The sequence below is a fragment of the Sinohyriopsis cumingii genome, unplaced genomic scaffold (genome assembly GCF_028554795.1).
Source record: "Sinohyriopsis cumingii isolate HCF-2022 unplaced genomic scaffold, ASM2855479v2 utg003002l, whole genome shotgun sequence".
Lineage (NCBI taxonomy): Eukaryota > Metazoa > Mollusca > Bivalvia > Unionida > Unionidae > Sinohyriopsis > Sinohyriopsis cumingii.
Genome location: NW_028316363.1, coordinates 128,936 through 145,515, shown reverse-complemented (window position 1 = coordinate 145,515; position 16,580 = coordinate 128,936). Strand labels below are relative to the sequence as shown.

Here is a 16,580-nt window from a genome sequence, read left to right as displayed (position 1 = left end):
GAATTTCATAGATTACCTCCCTTTCACTTGTCCAAGCAGTCTTTATACAAGATAGCGCTGACCTTCTTATTTAGCACAACGATGCGTGAAACGCTTGACAATTACTGGGATAATTTAATACAGTTATTTATTTATTTTTTGACACATAATAACTTGACCCATGCATGCCTGCCAGATTGAAACGCAGAATTAGACAACTGGGTCAATATTGGAGTAGTGTATGTCACAGTGTGTTTTAATATCTCATTGAACATACTCCAGAATAATAACGTATAGTTTAAATCATTAACGCTTTATACTAACTCGACAGTTTCATTGGAATAATGTTACTGCACAACTTCTTTGCTAGAGATAAACTCATTTCTCCTTGGTAAATGCCAATATGTTTTAATTGGTCACGTAGCAACAAAAACAGTGCAGATGTGTCATGTTTGGCTTCATCGTTGCTTCAGGGACGTTTTGTTGAATATAATAAGAAAATAAAGTGTCTCCGGCATTTCTAAAATTTTATTCCTGACAGGAAACCAGTTTCATGATTACATTTTCCTTCCTGTGACCTTGGCGTTTGGGATAAAACAGACAATGTTAGCAACATTATACATTTAGAAAAAGAAAACCATTAATTAGCATCTCATTGCTTGTAAAATTATGAACCCGACAGTCAATCCTTAAACAGGACGGACAGTTGGTGGGACACTGTCATATCATTATAGGCACATCGTGAGAGAAACGTATAATTTATTAGTATATTAAAATGTCCGTTTGTACGCATTTATTGAACAAACGATGCTACTTGTTTTTCCGTCGAAAGCAATACATGCGCGATATAGAAAAAAATATGAACTAGACAAGGGTTTGAAAATAATCCTTCCTTGGAAATGGCAAAAAAATGAGGACAATTTGTCTAATAACTACTTTTCATAAATATTGTCATCTTAGAAATCACTTAGTAAATGCATGATTTGTACTTATTTACTGAAAGCAGCTATAATTTTACTTACTCTTTCTTTCTTCTCTCTTTCTTCCTGAAAGAACAGAATAAATTTGATATTAGTCAAGATGAAATATCCCAAATATTTGCTCTCAAAAGAGGGAGTATATACGCATGCACACATTCACAAACGATGATCCAGTGTATGATGCGACCACATTATATAAAGTATGATGCATAGTTTACATTTCGCTATAAAATCCCAAAACTATCAGTACGAACGTAGGAGAGTGGCAATACAATAAACCATCGACAAAGTTATTGTTGCATGACTATGAAATCTTTGAGCACACGAACTAACATTAATTTAAACGTTGTGTCCCTACTTTCAAACAATACAATCTGGCCACGCTCATAAGCTACAAATATGTACAATAAAATAAACTATCGACAAATTTGCTCTTGCATGACTAAGAACTCTTTGATCAAATTGCAACACATCGTCTAATCATTGTGTGACAACGAACTAACATACATTTAAATGTTGTGTCTTTACTTTCAAAAAATAAAATCTGGTCAGGCACATAAACTACAAATATATACAATTTCTGTTGAGGCCATGACGTGGGAACTAAAAACCAAGTTGTCTTATACATAACAAAATATCCTCGTCGTACATTAATGTTAATCAATCATCCAAATTGCGTGCACATTTAAAAACTTAAAGTCTAGACTCCGGAACAAATGACCTAATTACATTCCCTTCTTGTAGAATTGACCAATATCAAGCACGATATGTCACATTATGTATCTGGGTAAAGTTTTCTGTCAACATCTCAATAATGCTTGGAATAGTAAGGACCGACTAATTAATAAGTAACATAGCATATCATGCATTTTTTAAACGAGTACGATTTATCGTTGGTCGGTAAAGCTCACTGCGTACACTAAGTGACTGAGAACGTATTCACACTCTCAAGCGTAGAAAACTACAGTATCAGTGTAATGGGGGTTCTTACACTTTTGTTTGAATGAAAAATTGAGCGATGCCACCTTGATATATGCAACTAGAGTGTGTGGATTTCTGGATCAGTTGTTTGTTTTGTTTGTGCCTGAGAGTGTGTGTTTTCAGTGTCAGTGCGTATATAATATTGATCATCGTTTTTTGTGTGTGTATGTGTGTGGTTGATGGCGAATTTATGAATACCATAGGTGGAGTATCGTTTATCATCAATGGAGCACGCATGTTATGTTAATGAGTAGCGTAGAGATGTGAAGTCGATGTACTGGAATGTTCTCATGGTGTAACAGTGTAGATGTCCTTGTCTGTAGTGATCGACGCCAGCGATTTTACCGACGACATATTTTTTGACGGTGCCATCGTTAAGAGCTATGAAGTACATTTTGGATGGGTGTTCCATTGCTTTCGTTTTTGAACTTTCCTAGGACCTTTTTGTTATCGTCGCAGTGGAAAGGTCTATGTGTGGGATAGTCGCTGAGATCGAAAAGTTCTTCATGGTCGAACAGGTCTTGCTACAAATTCTGTATCGGTCATTAGCAGGTTATTGTTTTTGATAAAATCATAATGAAACTTGTAAATGACCATTTTGGAGAGATCATCAATGGCCGCTCCGACGTAGATGTGTTTATCGAGTTTGAGATTGTTTTTCCCTGGATTCGATGGCGACGAGATATTTATTGAAGATTTTTGTGTGCTGGTAGGCTTCATTGGCGACCAGTTTGTCTCGTCGTTTGACGCTATTCACCATGTCGAATGTCTTTTTATGGTTTTTACGAAGACGCTGCTGCTCGTAAGTTTGGAGACAATTTTGCCGAAGTATGTGGTGGAGATTTCATGTTGTTTCGTGTTAACGTCGATGTAGGTTTCATCCACGGGGATTGTTGAGACTTGAGAGTGCGATTAATTTTATCGAACACAAACCCGTGTTTGATAGCTTGTTCGAGTAGACGATGATGCAAAAGTAATTGTTTTTATCCATGAGATTGGGCACATGTTTTTTCACTTTGGAGTCTCCCAGACCGAACTTATTTTTTATTTGCCCGTGCTGTTCGCGAGACAGGATTTCGTTAGTGACAAGAGTTCATTCAGCGCATAATGGATAACATTTGTGAGCATCGTGAAGATATTCAAGATAAACGAGATCGACCTCGACGAAATAGTATACGTCGTCCGCGAATCCTGTTCGTTTCTCGTGGTAAATCTTAATCATTTCTGTCAATTCAGAATCTGATATTATTCCATCGCTAATGCCTAATTTTATCAACGATGATAATTTGGAGTATGATATCGTCGCTGTAATCAGTTTTATTATCACTCATGCAATTTTGTATTTGTACATGTAAATATATTTTCCCTATGATATGAAGAACACCATTAATTGCTATTGCAGCTGAAGCACAAATTGTTATAACTGCTGGTGATGCCATTGTTACTGTTGATAACAATACGCCTGTTCCAGCGATAACAGCGGACACCAAATGCACAATTATGTCATAGACATATACTCGTCTGCGATATTTTATTTTAACTTTTACAGTATACTCGTCAACGATACTTTTCAGTTTGGTTTGCCACTCACATACTTGTTTGCATCTGTAATGTTTAGCATCGATTGGGCATTTCATTATATTTCGGACAGAGGTGATCGGTAAAAGCAAGCGCTTTAGACCACTCGGTCAACCGGAATTCCTGCATGATAATAAATAAGGTAATAAATCGCACAGTATCATGCAATCAATATATTTTTCGGCTCTCAATTTCCATTGACTGGCTGTCATTGTAACCGCGTGATATCTCATCTGGATAATTATCTAATATGAGAGATTCAATAAACAAAATAAGAGATTCATGGTAGAAAGAGAGCATAATGAACAGACAACATTGTAAACATTGGCGAGAAATGTAAATTATATGTCCACGTTGGTCTGTCAGCCCACTTTCTCCGCTCTTTTCACTACGGATCCCATTGCAATTTCTTTCTACATCTAAATTTAAACAGTTTTATAAAGAGGAACTCCGATTAGAGTAAAATGGAAATAAAAAGCAAACTAGAACCTTTCATTACCAGTTCAACCAGAATAATACAAATAAGTGTGCACCCTTCCTTATAGCTTATTACAAATGTTTGATTTTACCACTATTAGCATGAAATGCAAGTTTAGTCCGATGTAGAAACGTGTGAAATATGTCAACAGGAATAACAAAATAGAAAACATGGATCAAAAACTCAATACCCATTTTAAATTATGCTTAGTATTTCTGTATGACATATTGGTATTAAAACAAAGCTTATTTTTCTTAAACCGCTTTTTTATTCTTTCTTTCGTTTTGCTATCTATATGTTATCATGCCCATAACAGCAGGGTAATTGCCATTTGAAAATTTCATCAGACGTATGAAGAAACGGTTTCATTATTTTCGATCGAGACAACACAAGAATTTGCATTTGTCCTGAACGTTTAGACACTAAACGAAGGAGAACAACTTCATTGTATAAATACGTTTCTTACGTCTGCTGTTTTAATAAAATCACAAAAGTGTATGCACCTGAACGTCTCTTAATGAGTATGCAGTACAGTTCATCCATATAATATACGGTCTATCTATACACCGAAATCAACCAAACATTAATGCATACATATATGCATAGTGATGTCTCAATATTGGACGCTCTGTATATCCACATATGTAAGTGCCTCTCTCTCTATCTCTCTCTCTCTCTCTCTCTCTCTCTCTCTTTACATGTATAGGTTAATGCATTTGTATGGGGAAATAGGAACGAGTTGTTTGGATGGAGATATTGCACGACCTTGGTGGTGCAATATATCCTTCCGACAAAACGAGTTTATATTTTCCCAACAAAATGCCGTAACCTATTTATTATATGATCATTTGTTTATTCTTCCTAACGCTTAATTATGTGAACAAAAATATGCTACACGAAACAAAATAACTGAATGTGTGCCGTATTCCAAACAAAATACACAAGCGTAGATTCATGATTACACAACAACAGCATCATTAATGCGCATTTAACTCCACCCTGATCAATTTGAATTTAATCGCGCGCTAGACATAACTTTCGAAAGAATATTGTGTGTTGGTCTACTTAAAATTGAAAATTGGAGTCATATTGTGAATAAATGTGAATTGCAACAACTTTTCCATTTGATCTGCAATGAATATATTTTGGCATTTTTTGTATCTTCTACGTTGAGGATATTCAGGATGTAAAACTGTAAAACTCTAAGTATAGTTTTTGCCATTCCTATTAACAGCTAAAGGTGACACATTGTGCCGTGTAACTTGCGTTTTATTTGTAGGTACCCACCAATTTTATGAAATCAGGCGTCTATCGCAAAAATTAAAAAAAAACATTGTACGAAAAGGTAAACGCGGAATGTAGCAAAGTAGCTGGTATGTGGCCATCCACGAAAGATCTGCTTTATTTCATTCAGAAACAAATTTAATCAACCAAAACATAAAGCGTCTGCTACACGAGTGTACATGATTTGTTTACAACGTAGCTCCTAATACACTATTGGGCACACGTGTCCTGCACGTGAGTGCAATATGAAGGTGTGCAATATCGAAAAATACCGAACGATTCTGATTATGTAATATTAACGGAGAAAAAGTTGAGTATATAATAAATGCATGTATCCCTTCCATATCACAAAGATTGTAGAAGTTGCAGTATATACAACTTAAATTATGTTTAAATAATCTTAGGGGAGGATATTATATAATTTGAAACTTATTTAGATATATTTATGAGAAGAATTAGTTTGAGTGTGTCATAATATCAAGGACAACATGTAGGTTTAGGGATATATGAATCAGCGAATGTTGCATTGGGTAGAAGTGATGAAGAAACTCAATCAGTAATTCAGTTAACAAGTTATATATAAGCAACAGACTGCTAGGTTAGCAGAATTCAACAGCAGAATAAATCAGCAGTCTATACTCAGAGTAAGAACACTTTCGCAAGATGATTTCTCAGCTAAAGATAAGGTACCTGATTGCAAAAGATCAGAACATCTTATGCGTCTCTTAAAATATTTAATAGGGATAAGCTTGGCAGAATCAGCAATAAATGATATAGAGCTTATCAAAATGAATGGTCCATACTACTCCAAAATAAAATCAGATAGAGGTTTTGGTGACCCAACTATGCATTGTTTTCAGTGAAAAACTGTGACCATGATGTCTTTGACATAAAATCATTTCGAATAGCTACTGACTTTATTACATTGTTTGTTTTCAAACATACAGCAGTCCTAAATGACATGCCATTTCTTTAAAACTAAGTGGATTTAGGAAATTATAAGACGTTTATTTATCCATTGAACATAAGAAGGGAAGCAAAAGCAACAATTTATGAAAAGTTCAACAAACACTTTATAATATATGGTGAACATTTAAGAGATACTTACATTAGTATCAATTAAATCCCAAATAATACTAAATGCTCTATCACAAATATAAAATACAGAATGTTCCGTAATCAATTTCAATAATCTTGCATGTTATGATATTCAGAGTGTCTTGAAATTCCTAACGTACCAAAATTATTGAATGTCGTGATGCACCACAATAATGCAATACAAGCTCTTGTTGAATTAAATCTCACCAGAGCCAAAATAGTTTTTTTTTTGTCCAAACCTTCAATTGCTATCTTGTCTTTGCAATGAATAATTAAACAAAATAATTATTATAGAATTTTATATGAACACAGTAGTAAATTCTGATTCACAAACATATATATGACTAGGCATTTAAAATTTCTTTAACTTAACCTCCATTTATATATTTATGCCGATACTTTACAGCAATAGATTGTTGTGGATTAAAAAAACTTCTGATAGAAAATTCCACTAAGTCTTGAACTCATATTTGAATACGCTTCCTGTTTACTAGTTATAATTATGGCTAAACTTAATCACAATCGGGGCAAAAATCAGGAACGCTATATAAATTAAATATGACCATATGTTCAGCAGGAGAAGCCATCAACATAGTTTACCACTGCATCGGCTATGTTGGATGTCCAAGCGGCACCATGGTCATCATAGATCATTTAGCTCAACAGATAAATGTGTTTAAGTACTTTAGGAAAGGTATCCATGAAAACCTTGAGCTATGGAATTGACCACCAGAGGTAATGCATACATTTTACTCCCTCGGATAGGTTTTCTTTGCTATGTCTGAAATTGACCATGCAAAATAAAAGTAAGGGGAAACATTGTATTTTGTTATTAGCATTGACCTAGATAGGTTGCTACAGTGTACACGATACAGCATTTATTATTGATGATGTATAGTTGAATGGAAGTTCCACCATAAATACATTGTACTTTTAAAGGTAGATAGCCCAATGTGACCTGACATAGTGTCATTATATGTTGCGTCTAAAGCGCTAAAAAGTATAAATTTTGTACGTATTGGATAAAATCAGGGATATTAATACTCACTCGTTCTTTTCTCGCTTTTTCTTCCTGAAAGTATAAAATAAATGTGAAATTAGACGTGGTGATGGTGCACATATTTGCAAATGCATTACCTGAACGGATAAATAAGCAATAAACAAGAAAAAACACTGTCGGGATTTTCTCGTGTTTTAGTCTCTGAATTTTAAATTTTCTTTCTTTATTGTATCATGCTGAGATAAACGAACAACGCGCTGCAAAGGTTTCTGCCGTGAATTGCATCTAGTTGTTTAGGTAAAATGTTGTTATTAAAATATAACCACAAAGTATAAACGCATGATATTCTCGCTAACAGCATGTGGTACAACCTTTAAACTATAGATTGTATAATAAATTGTATAGTGTTACAGTATATGTACATTGATAAACTGAATATACATTTACACACATACGGCTACAGGTTAGCTATGGCACTTAAATTCCTTTCATGTATTTCAAACAGAATATAATACTATAAACTTCGGCGATTCATTTGAAATGCGTAACCACAAAAGCAGTTTTTAATAAATTAAAACTTTTCGGTCTTCTCCTTAGCCGAAAGGGATACGGAATAATGAGCTACAAGGTTAATACGTAACTTCAAATTCCGTTGGAACAATGTGAATAAGTATAGGTCCAGACACAAACAAGCAAACATTTTCAATAATTATAATCATCTCATGAAACTTTCTGGTTACTATGGCAAATACAATGACGAATCTTCAAATCTGCACTTTCTGGTTGAAGAGAGGTATCGATGAGTACCTTGTATTTCCATTTAATAATTTAAATAAATAATAGTTTTAAAAAATTATCTTAACACATTAGTAAATGCTGATACCCAAATACTGATATGAATCAATATTTAAAATCGTTTTGTTTAACCTGCATTACAATGTGAGTAACCGTACTATAAAGTGACTGATGCAAAATTCCACTAACTATTAAACTCAAATAATAATAAACATATTGTTTACTAGCTGCAATCATGGCAAAAAGATATTCACAATGTTTAATCACCATCAAGACAAAGATCAGGTACGCAATACAAATAAAATATACTCAACAACATATATAGGAAAAAATCCAAGTTCTTACGACCATTTGATCAGCAGGAATAGCGATCACAAGCTTTTTGCCACTGCGACGGCAATATTGGATGTTCGAGAGGTACCATGTTCATCAGTGATTAATTATCTCAATGGACAAGTGTGTTTGCAAAATTTCATGACATTCACGTAAGGTATTTAGGAAAAGTGTCCATGAAAACCTTGAGATAACGGATAGGTCAGCAGAGATATTTAATACATTTTCAGAAGCTCAAACAGATTTTCCTCAATTTGTCATTAAGCAAACTTTCAGCAATGACAAGTTTTGCCATAAATATAGTAGAGGGGTGGAGTATGAATACTGGACGATGTAGGCTAGACTGCACTACATACGTTTCAGCATATTTGCATATTTGCTATCAAATATATATATATATTTTGGACAGTTAACATGTATAGATAGGTCAATTGTCACCATATTAATTTTTGCTTGATGTGCTTTGAAGCTGTATGCTTCAGATCTGAATATGAATGTATCTACGACCATGCAATTTGTTGAGGACGTCTCATGATTTTGAGTCCCACCACATCATTCAGTAAATTTTATTGAACTTTGTGTTTCACATTTAGATTGGTTTAGGATTGCTTTCCTGTATGTGTTCTGTAGAAATATGAAAAAAATTAGATATCAATAATTACTCTGTCGTTTTTTCTCCCTATTCTTCCTGAAAGAATATAATTAATGTGACATTAGCAACCGTAATATAAACATCATTTATTTTCTCCCTAAATATAGGACAGACATGCATTCACATATTCATAAATGTAAATATAATGCACGTCATTGCTTGAACAGAGGAGAAGTGTCTCGTATTTAAATATCCTAATTCAAACTTTCTGTCGTTTCATCATTTTGAAGAAATAGCAATGCACCAAGCACAGTGTTTTCCGCCATAAAATAATTTTAAATGTTTAGCTAAGATGTCTTACTCACAAGCACTGACTAGCAACTTAGATGCAAACTGTATACAAACATATTTTCGGTGAGCAGCAATGTCTCTTATAACTGGTACATTGCTCTGTTGGTTATATGGTCATAATAAAGGAACACAAGCCGAACATCCAATACTAGAGTTTTTGTTTTATTTTACTTGCTCTCGTTGCGCCTTCAAACGGTACATACAATATAATAAAGACATGTGAGCCTAAATAGGAACACAGGTGCACTGCATTATACATATACTCATAACGTTATGGTTCGTAGTAGAATGTTATATTTTCCGAATATCTTTTAGCAATGACATAATAAGTTTATGCAAACAATTATGATGTGTACGTATTTACTCAAACATATTTATTAATACTTATTCTTTATGTTTTCGCTCTCTGTTCCTGAAATGATATGATCACTCTGATATTTGACACAGTGCAATACAATTCGCTTATTTGCGCTCAAAACAATAGTAGAAACGCAGGCTCTTATTCGCAAATGGGAATACGCTGTACGTCATGACTTGAAACGATTATTCAAGTATAATGGTTATTTTATCTAATCTATAATATGGTACTCTCGTATTTAAAGCTCTAGATTTCACATTTTCTGTCTTTTCTATACACTGAAGAGACAAAAATCAAGGAGATGCAAAGTCTTCCGCAATACAATACTCCAAATGGTTTATGAAAAAGTACGGCCTGGTGCTGTTTATTACTAGAAAAAATATATTAGACATCTCATTATCAAACATATATTTGTTTCAATTTGTCCTTTATTCTTTCACTCTTTTCGCCTTTAAACGGTTAGAGCGTCCACCTCGGATGGGGGAGGGTTTGATTCCCAGCCGAGTCATAACAAAGAGTTATAAAAATGGTACTAACAGGTGCCTTGCTTGGCGTTCAGCATTAATATTGTTTTATATCGGAATAGTGTAACGGTTTCAAATATTCTTATCTGCTTACTTTATCGTCGACATTAGCTGTCATTCTGTTTTCCAAATCAATGCTTTTTTCAGTATTTGATTAATTTATTTTATTTAAAAATTGTTTTATTCCACAAATGCCTGCAGAACCCCTCTGCACTACAGTATATCAGAAATGATTATTTCCGTTATGTCGATATCATTTGAAAAAAGGAAACAAAAATGTTGATCAAGCACAGACTCATATGACGGCAAACGATTTTTCAGTGCATTGGTACAAGTGCCCAGTGTATGGTTACTTCTTACACAAAATAATGATAAAAAAGTGTTTTGTGTATGTGCTGGTGTGGATATTTTTGAAAGACAAATCATGATCTGATTAGACAACCTTACCAGAATTCCTTACTTTTCTCATCACGGAAACGGAATACATTATAAATTATGCAACGACGACGCTATTCTACTTAGATGAACATTGCACACTTGATACGTATTCGAGAAGACAATCCTCAGTTGATATTTGAATATTAGAAGGAAGGACAAATGCAGATTTGCACTTTTTATACAGTTCATCTTACACTATGAGTTGTATGACCAATCTGGATTCACTTCTCAAAAAGTGTTTGGCAACGTCAACTGCAACATTTTTTGTCAAAGCTGATTGTTTCATTTTTCTTTATGTGTGAGACACAGACTTACATGAGATAATAATCGGAACTGATATATATATATATATATATATATATATATATATATATATATATATATATATATATATATACAACATGATACCTTGTACGACTATAGTCGCGTTCACACAGGCACGTTATCGTCTCTCTCTCTCTCTCTCTCTCTCTCTCTCTCTCTCTCTCTCTCTATATATATATATATATATATATATATATACTGGCTGATATAGCTAATTCAAAACTGCATGAATATGACGAGAATTCGTTGCAATTTTCCCACCGAAATATGCGGATGCGGGAGGTCGTTGGTTCGAACCCAGGCCAAATCATACCAAAGACTTATAAAAATGGTACCAGCAGCTACCTCGCTAGACGCTCAGCATTAACAGGTTAGTGTTAGGACTGGTCAGGATAATGTAAATGGGTGGGTCATGACCGCCATATATCCGCGGCATGATGTTTGTACGTCACCTTTAACAGCAAAACCATTGCATTTATCACGACAAAACTAATGTGCTGAGTACTACGTATGTATTACAAATATAAAAATTACCCGCTACATAACCTTTACTTGTAGGACAAAGTAAGTAGCTTGTGTTGTTGTTGTTGTTGGTCTGGTTAACGACATTCCTCAGTGAAAGATAGGCTATACATGGCGGGAAGTATAACTGGTGGAGGAAGAACTACGGGAAAAAATCTTTAAGAACCACCAACCCAAGGGTTTCAACTAGCAAGCTTTGTCACATACCAACACTGGCCGAGTCTGAGAGTCGAACCCACTCTGACAGAGGTGAGATGGCAGTGATCGGTAAAGGTGAGCGCTTCAGAACACTAGGCCCCTCTTAAGAACCATACTAGTGGAAACCTTATCGCACTATTACGTTTCATTCAGAAGTGGCAATAACAAGATTTTCAAGATGGCTATATTGGTGCCCATATTTGACCTCATATCAGCACCATTTGTATCATAATAAGCATCTTTTTGAACATTTCGTGTTGACAGGACCATCCATTCAGCAGTAGCGACGATGACTAGATTTACAAGATGGACACAGTTTCCAGACATTCAGTGATACATACTATATTGCTGATTTTCCGGTCCAATATGCAGTTAAAATAATTCTTAAATTTCTCATTTGTTCGTATAATATATGTTTCCGTGAATACTTTAACGTCGATTATAAAGAAGGTACAACCCGACCCGTTTTCTTTTATTTGTTTTTGAACGTATTTCATAATGTCGAGGTTTCCATTGATATTTAAATGGGTAATATGGCATTCGGTACATCTGTCTAATCTATGCTTCAGCATCGCACACCTAGAATCTTGTCTTTGTACATAAAGTCTGGTCTTACTTTTGACAATTTAAATATTCAATAAACAATCAATTGTTAAAATATCAGGAGTCAGTTATTGCTATAAATTTCAAAACTAGTGCGTAATTTCATTTTTTAGATCAATGACGGGTCGGATGATACGATTGTGGTGCATACAGTATCTGCTGAAAATTGCCGATTTGTTTTACATACGGCCATTACGAGGGATACCGTAAGTAACGACTAGGATTGCCTAGGAAAATCACAGTACCTACGGCTGGCATATTATACTTGAGGGTGAAAACATTTTGGACGGAATGCTGAGATTGCATATGAATCTGGTGTGCAAAGTGACACCAAACATAACAGAGTGGGGCAATCCATGTACTCTTCCGAAGACATCGTAAAAGTGAAAAACAATGATAACAAACTGGGATGCACGAGATCAAAAGAACGTTTCAACATGAAAATAAAAAGTAAGGAATATAAAATAAACATTGGGATGCCTTAAGTTTCGAACTCGCGACCTCTTGTTTGGCAAGCGGGAGTAAAAAAGGAAAAGAAATGATACAAAATTGGGATGCCGCGAATTTCAGACTCAGGACCTCGTGTTTGGCCGGCGTTAGTCATAAAGAAAGATTCATTATAAACAAATGATGTACCACGAATTTCGAACTGACGACTTTTTGCTTGGCAGACTTTAGTCTAAAAGAACCTTAGTAGATAATGGGGGCGAACCTAGTTTCTTCCAACGTTTCAACGTAAAAACAAAAAGTAAAAAAATGAAAGTAAAAAATTCGGATGAGCGAGTTTCAAAGAAAGATTCAACCTTAAAATCTAAGAAAAATAAAAATTATAACCAGATTAGGATGTTGCGAGTTTCTAATCCGTTACCTCTTGTTTGGCAGACGGGAGTCATACAAGAAAGTTCCAACATAAAATTAAAAGTTTATAAAAAGAAAACTGGAAGCGCGAGTTGAAAAGAAAGTTTTAATATCAAACTAAAAGAAAAAAAAGAAAACAACAAAATGGATGTGCGATTTTAAAAAAATGTATGCACATACAAATTAAAACAGAAACAAATATAAAATATAAAAGAAAAATTCAGATGCCTTGAAGTTCGAACTCTCGACCCCTTGTTTGCCAAGCGGGACACACAAATACACAGATAAATGCGGATGTTTATATACAATATTGCAGCTGTTGAACGAAGATCATAAAGTATCCTTTAGTGAATAGTATGGAGATAGTGGATCAGGATTGTGGTTTCAATTTCATGTTAATCTTGCTTAATAGTTTGCAACATGATGTTAAGTATGCATAATCGATCATTCTGGTCTATTTTATCAGGTTTTTAAAGGAATGTGTAAAGATTCAAATATAAACACGATATGGGCAACATTTACTGGTAGAGAATGCAGAACATCCTATTGTTTGGTCATTTCGAATAACTGGTACAAAAATCTGTTGTGCAAATTTTCAGTATGGTTTTAACATTGATAACCACACACATTCTGGGGCATGAATATGATATACGATTTTTCAGAATACCTACATTTATACAAACAGTACTTTGAGTTTAGTCAATCATAATCTTGTCAAATGTTTCTCCGCAACTTGAATTACTACATTTTTGACAGTATGTGCACAACTAGCAATATCACCATCAGTCAGTATATTAAATTGTCAATTATGGCATTTATCATCTCTCTGTCTCTCTTTCCTATATATATATATATATATATATATATATATATATATATATATATATATATATATATATATATATATATATATATGGTAATCGAATAATTGACAGATTCAACATTAAAGGACGTATAATGCAATTGGTTCTGTTTCCTATGTTATAAAGGTAAATTGTGTATAATGCCGATAAAGGTAGACACGTACACAAAACTATTAAAAACATATTCTGAAATCAGGTCTGCTTAACTAGTTATATACCAATGTTTGAAGACTAAACATGTTAATATAGGCGAGTACCCTTTTTGGAAACCAGTTTGAGTTTCATAGATTACCTCCCTTTCACTTGTCCAAGCAGTCTTTATACAAGATAGCGCTGACCTTCTTATTTAGCACAACGATGCGTTAAACGCTTGACGATTGGTGCAATAATTTAATACAGTTATTTATTTATTTTTTGACAAATAATAACTTGACCCATGCATGCCTGCCAGACTGAAACGCAGAATGAGACAAATGGGTCAATATTGGAGTAGTGTATGTCACAGTGTGTTTAATATCTCATTGAACATACTCCAGAGTAATTACGTATAGTTTAAAGCATTAACGCTGTGTACTAACTCGACAGTTTCATTGGAATATTGTTAATGCACAACTACTTTGCTAGAGATAAACTCACTGCTCCTTAGTAAATGCCAATATGTCTTAACTGGTTATGTAGCAACAAAAACAGTGCAGGCGTCGTATCTTGCGTGGCTTTATCGTTGCTTTAAGGATGTTTTGTTGAATATGATAAGAAAATAAACTTTCCGGTATTTCTAAAATTTGAAGCCGGACACGGAAACAAGTTTCATGATTACATTTTCCTTCTTATGACCTTGACGTTTGGGATAAAACAGACAATGTTGGCCACATTATACATTTAGAAAGAGAAAGCCATTAATTATCGTCTCATTGCTTGTAAAATTATGGACCTGACAGTCAATAATTTAACAGGACGGACAGTTGTTAGGACAATGTCATATCAGTACAGGCACATCTTGAGACAAACGTATAATGTAATAGTCCATTAAAGTGTCCGTTTGTACGCATTTCTTGAACAAACGATGCTACTTCTTTTTCCGTCGAAAGCAATACATGCGCGGTATAGAAAAAATATGAACTAGACAAGGGTTTTAAAATAATCCTTCCCTGGTAATGGTAAAAAATGAAGAAAATTAGGCTAATAATTATTTTTCATTAATATTTTCATCTTAGAAATCATATAATAACTGTAAGTAATGCATGATTTGTACTTATTTATTGAAAGCAGCTATACTTTTACTTACTCTTTCTTTTTTCGCTCTCTCTTCCTGAAAGAATAGAATAAATCTGATATTAGTCAAGATGAAATATCCCACATATTTGCTCTCAAAAGAGGGAGTAGATACGCATGCACATATTCACAAATGAAAATCAAGTGTAAGACACGACAACATTACATAAATGATGATGCATAGTTGACATTTCTCTATAAAATCCTAAAACTATCAATACGAACGTAATAAAGTGGCAATAAAATAAACCATCTACAAATTTGCTGTTGTTATGACTATGAAATCTTTGAGCAAATTGCAACACATCGTCTAATCATTATGTATACACGAACTAACATTAATTTAAACGTGGTGTCTGTTCTTTCAAACAATACAATCTGGTCACGCACATAAGCTACACATATATACAATTTTGTTAAGGCCATGACGTGTGAACTAAAAACCAAGTTGTCTTATTCATAAAAAAATATCCTCGTAGTACATTAATGTTAATCAATCATCAATATTTTGTGCACGTTTAAAAACTTAAAGTTCAGACTCCGAAACAAATTATTTAATTACATTCCCTTCTTGTAGTATTGACCAATTCAAGCACGATAGGTCAGATTATGTATCTGGGTAAGGTTTTCTGTCAACATCTCAATAATGCTTGGAATGGTCAGGACCGACTAATCAATAAGTAACATAGCATACCATGCACATTTGTAGAAAACTACAGTATCAGTTTAATGTGGGTTCTGGCACACTTTTGTCTGCGTGGAAATTGAGCGATGCCCCCTTGATATATACAACTAGGGTGTCGGTGTTTCTGGCTCAGTTGTTTGTTTTGTACGTGCCTGAGAGTGTGTGTTTTCAGTGTCAGTGCGTATATAACATTGATCATCGTTGTTTTATTTGCATGTGTGTGTCCGATGGCGATTGTATGAATGCCATAGGTGGAGTATCGTTTATCATCATAGGAGCACGTCCTGCTTTGCTAATGTGTAGCGTAGAGATCTGAAGTTGATGTACTGGAATGTTCTCATGGTGTAAAAGTGTAGATCTCCTTGTAGTGTACTTGTCTGTAGTGATCGACGGTAGCGATTTTACCGACGACATATTTTTTGACACCGTTAGCTTTTTATTGACGGTACCATCGTCAAGAGCAATGCAGTATATTTTGGATGGGTG

General features: G+C 34.3%; 1 protein-coding gene across 1 annotated transcript in view; it reads right to left on the bottom strand.

Moving 5' to 3' along the window:
- LOC149769932 (uncharacterized) overlaps positions 1-16,580 on the bottom strand; it is an 83,674-nt gene that overhangs the window by 27,917 nt on the left and 39,177 nt on the right. Inside the window, exons 4-6 of the mRNA XM_089949645.1 lie at positions 15,423-15,446; positions 7,427-7,450; positions 1,002-1,025 (exon numbers count right to left, since the gene is read on the bottom strand). Of these exons, the coding sequence (XP_089805771.1) occupies positions 1,002-1,025; positions 7,427-7,450; positions 15,423-15,446 (72 nt within the window). The remainder of the gene's footprint in view (positions 1-1,001; positions 1,026-7,426; positions 7,451-15,422; positions 15,447-16,580) is intronic.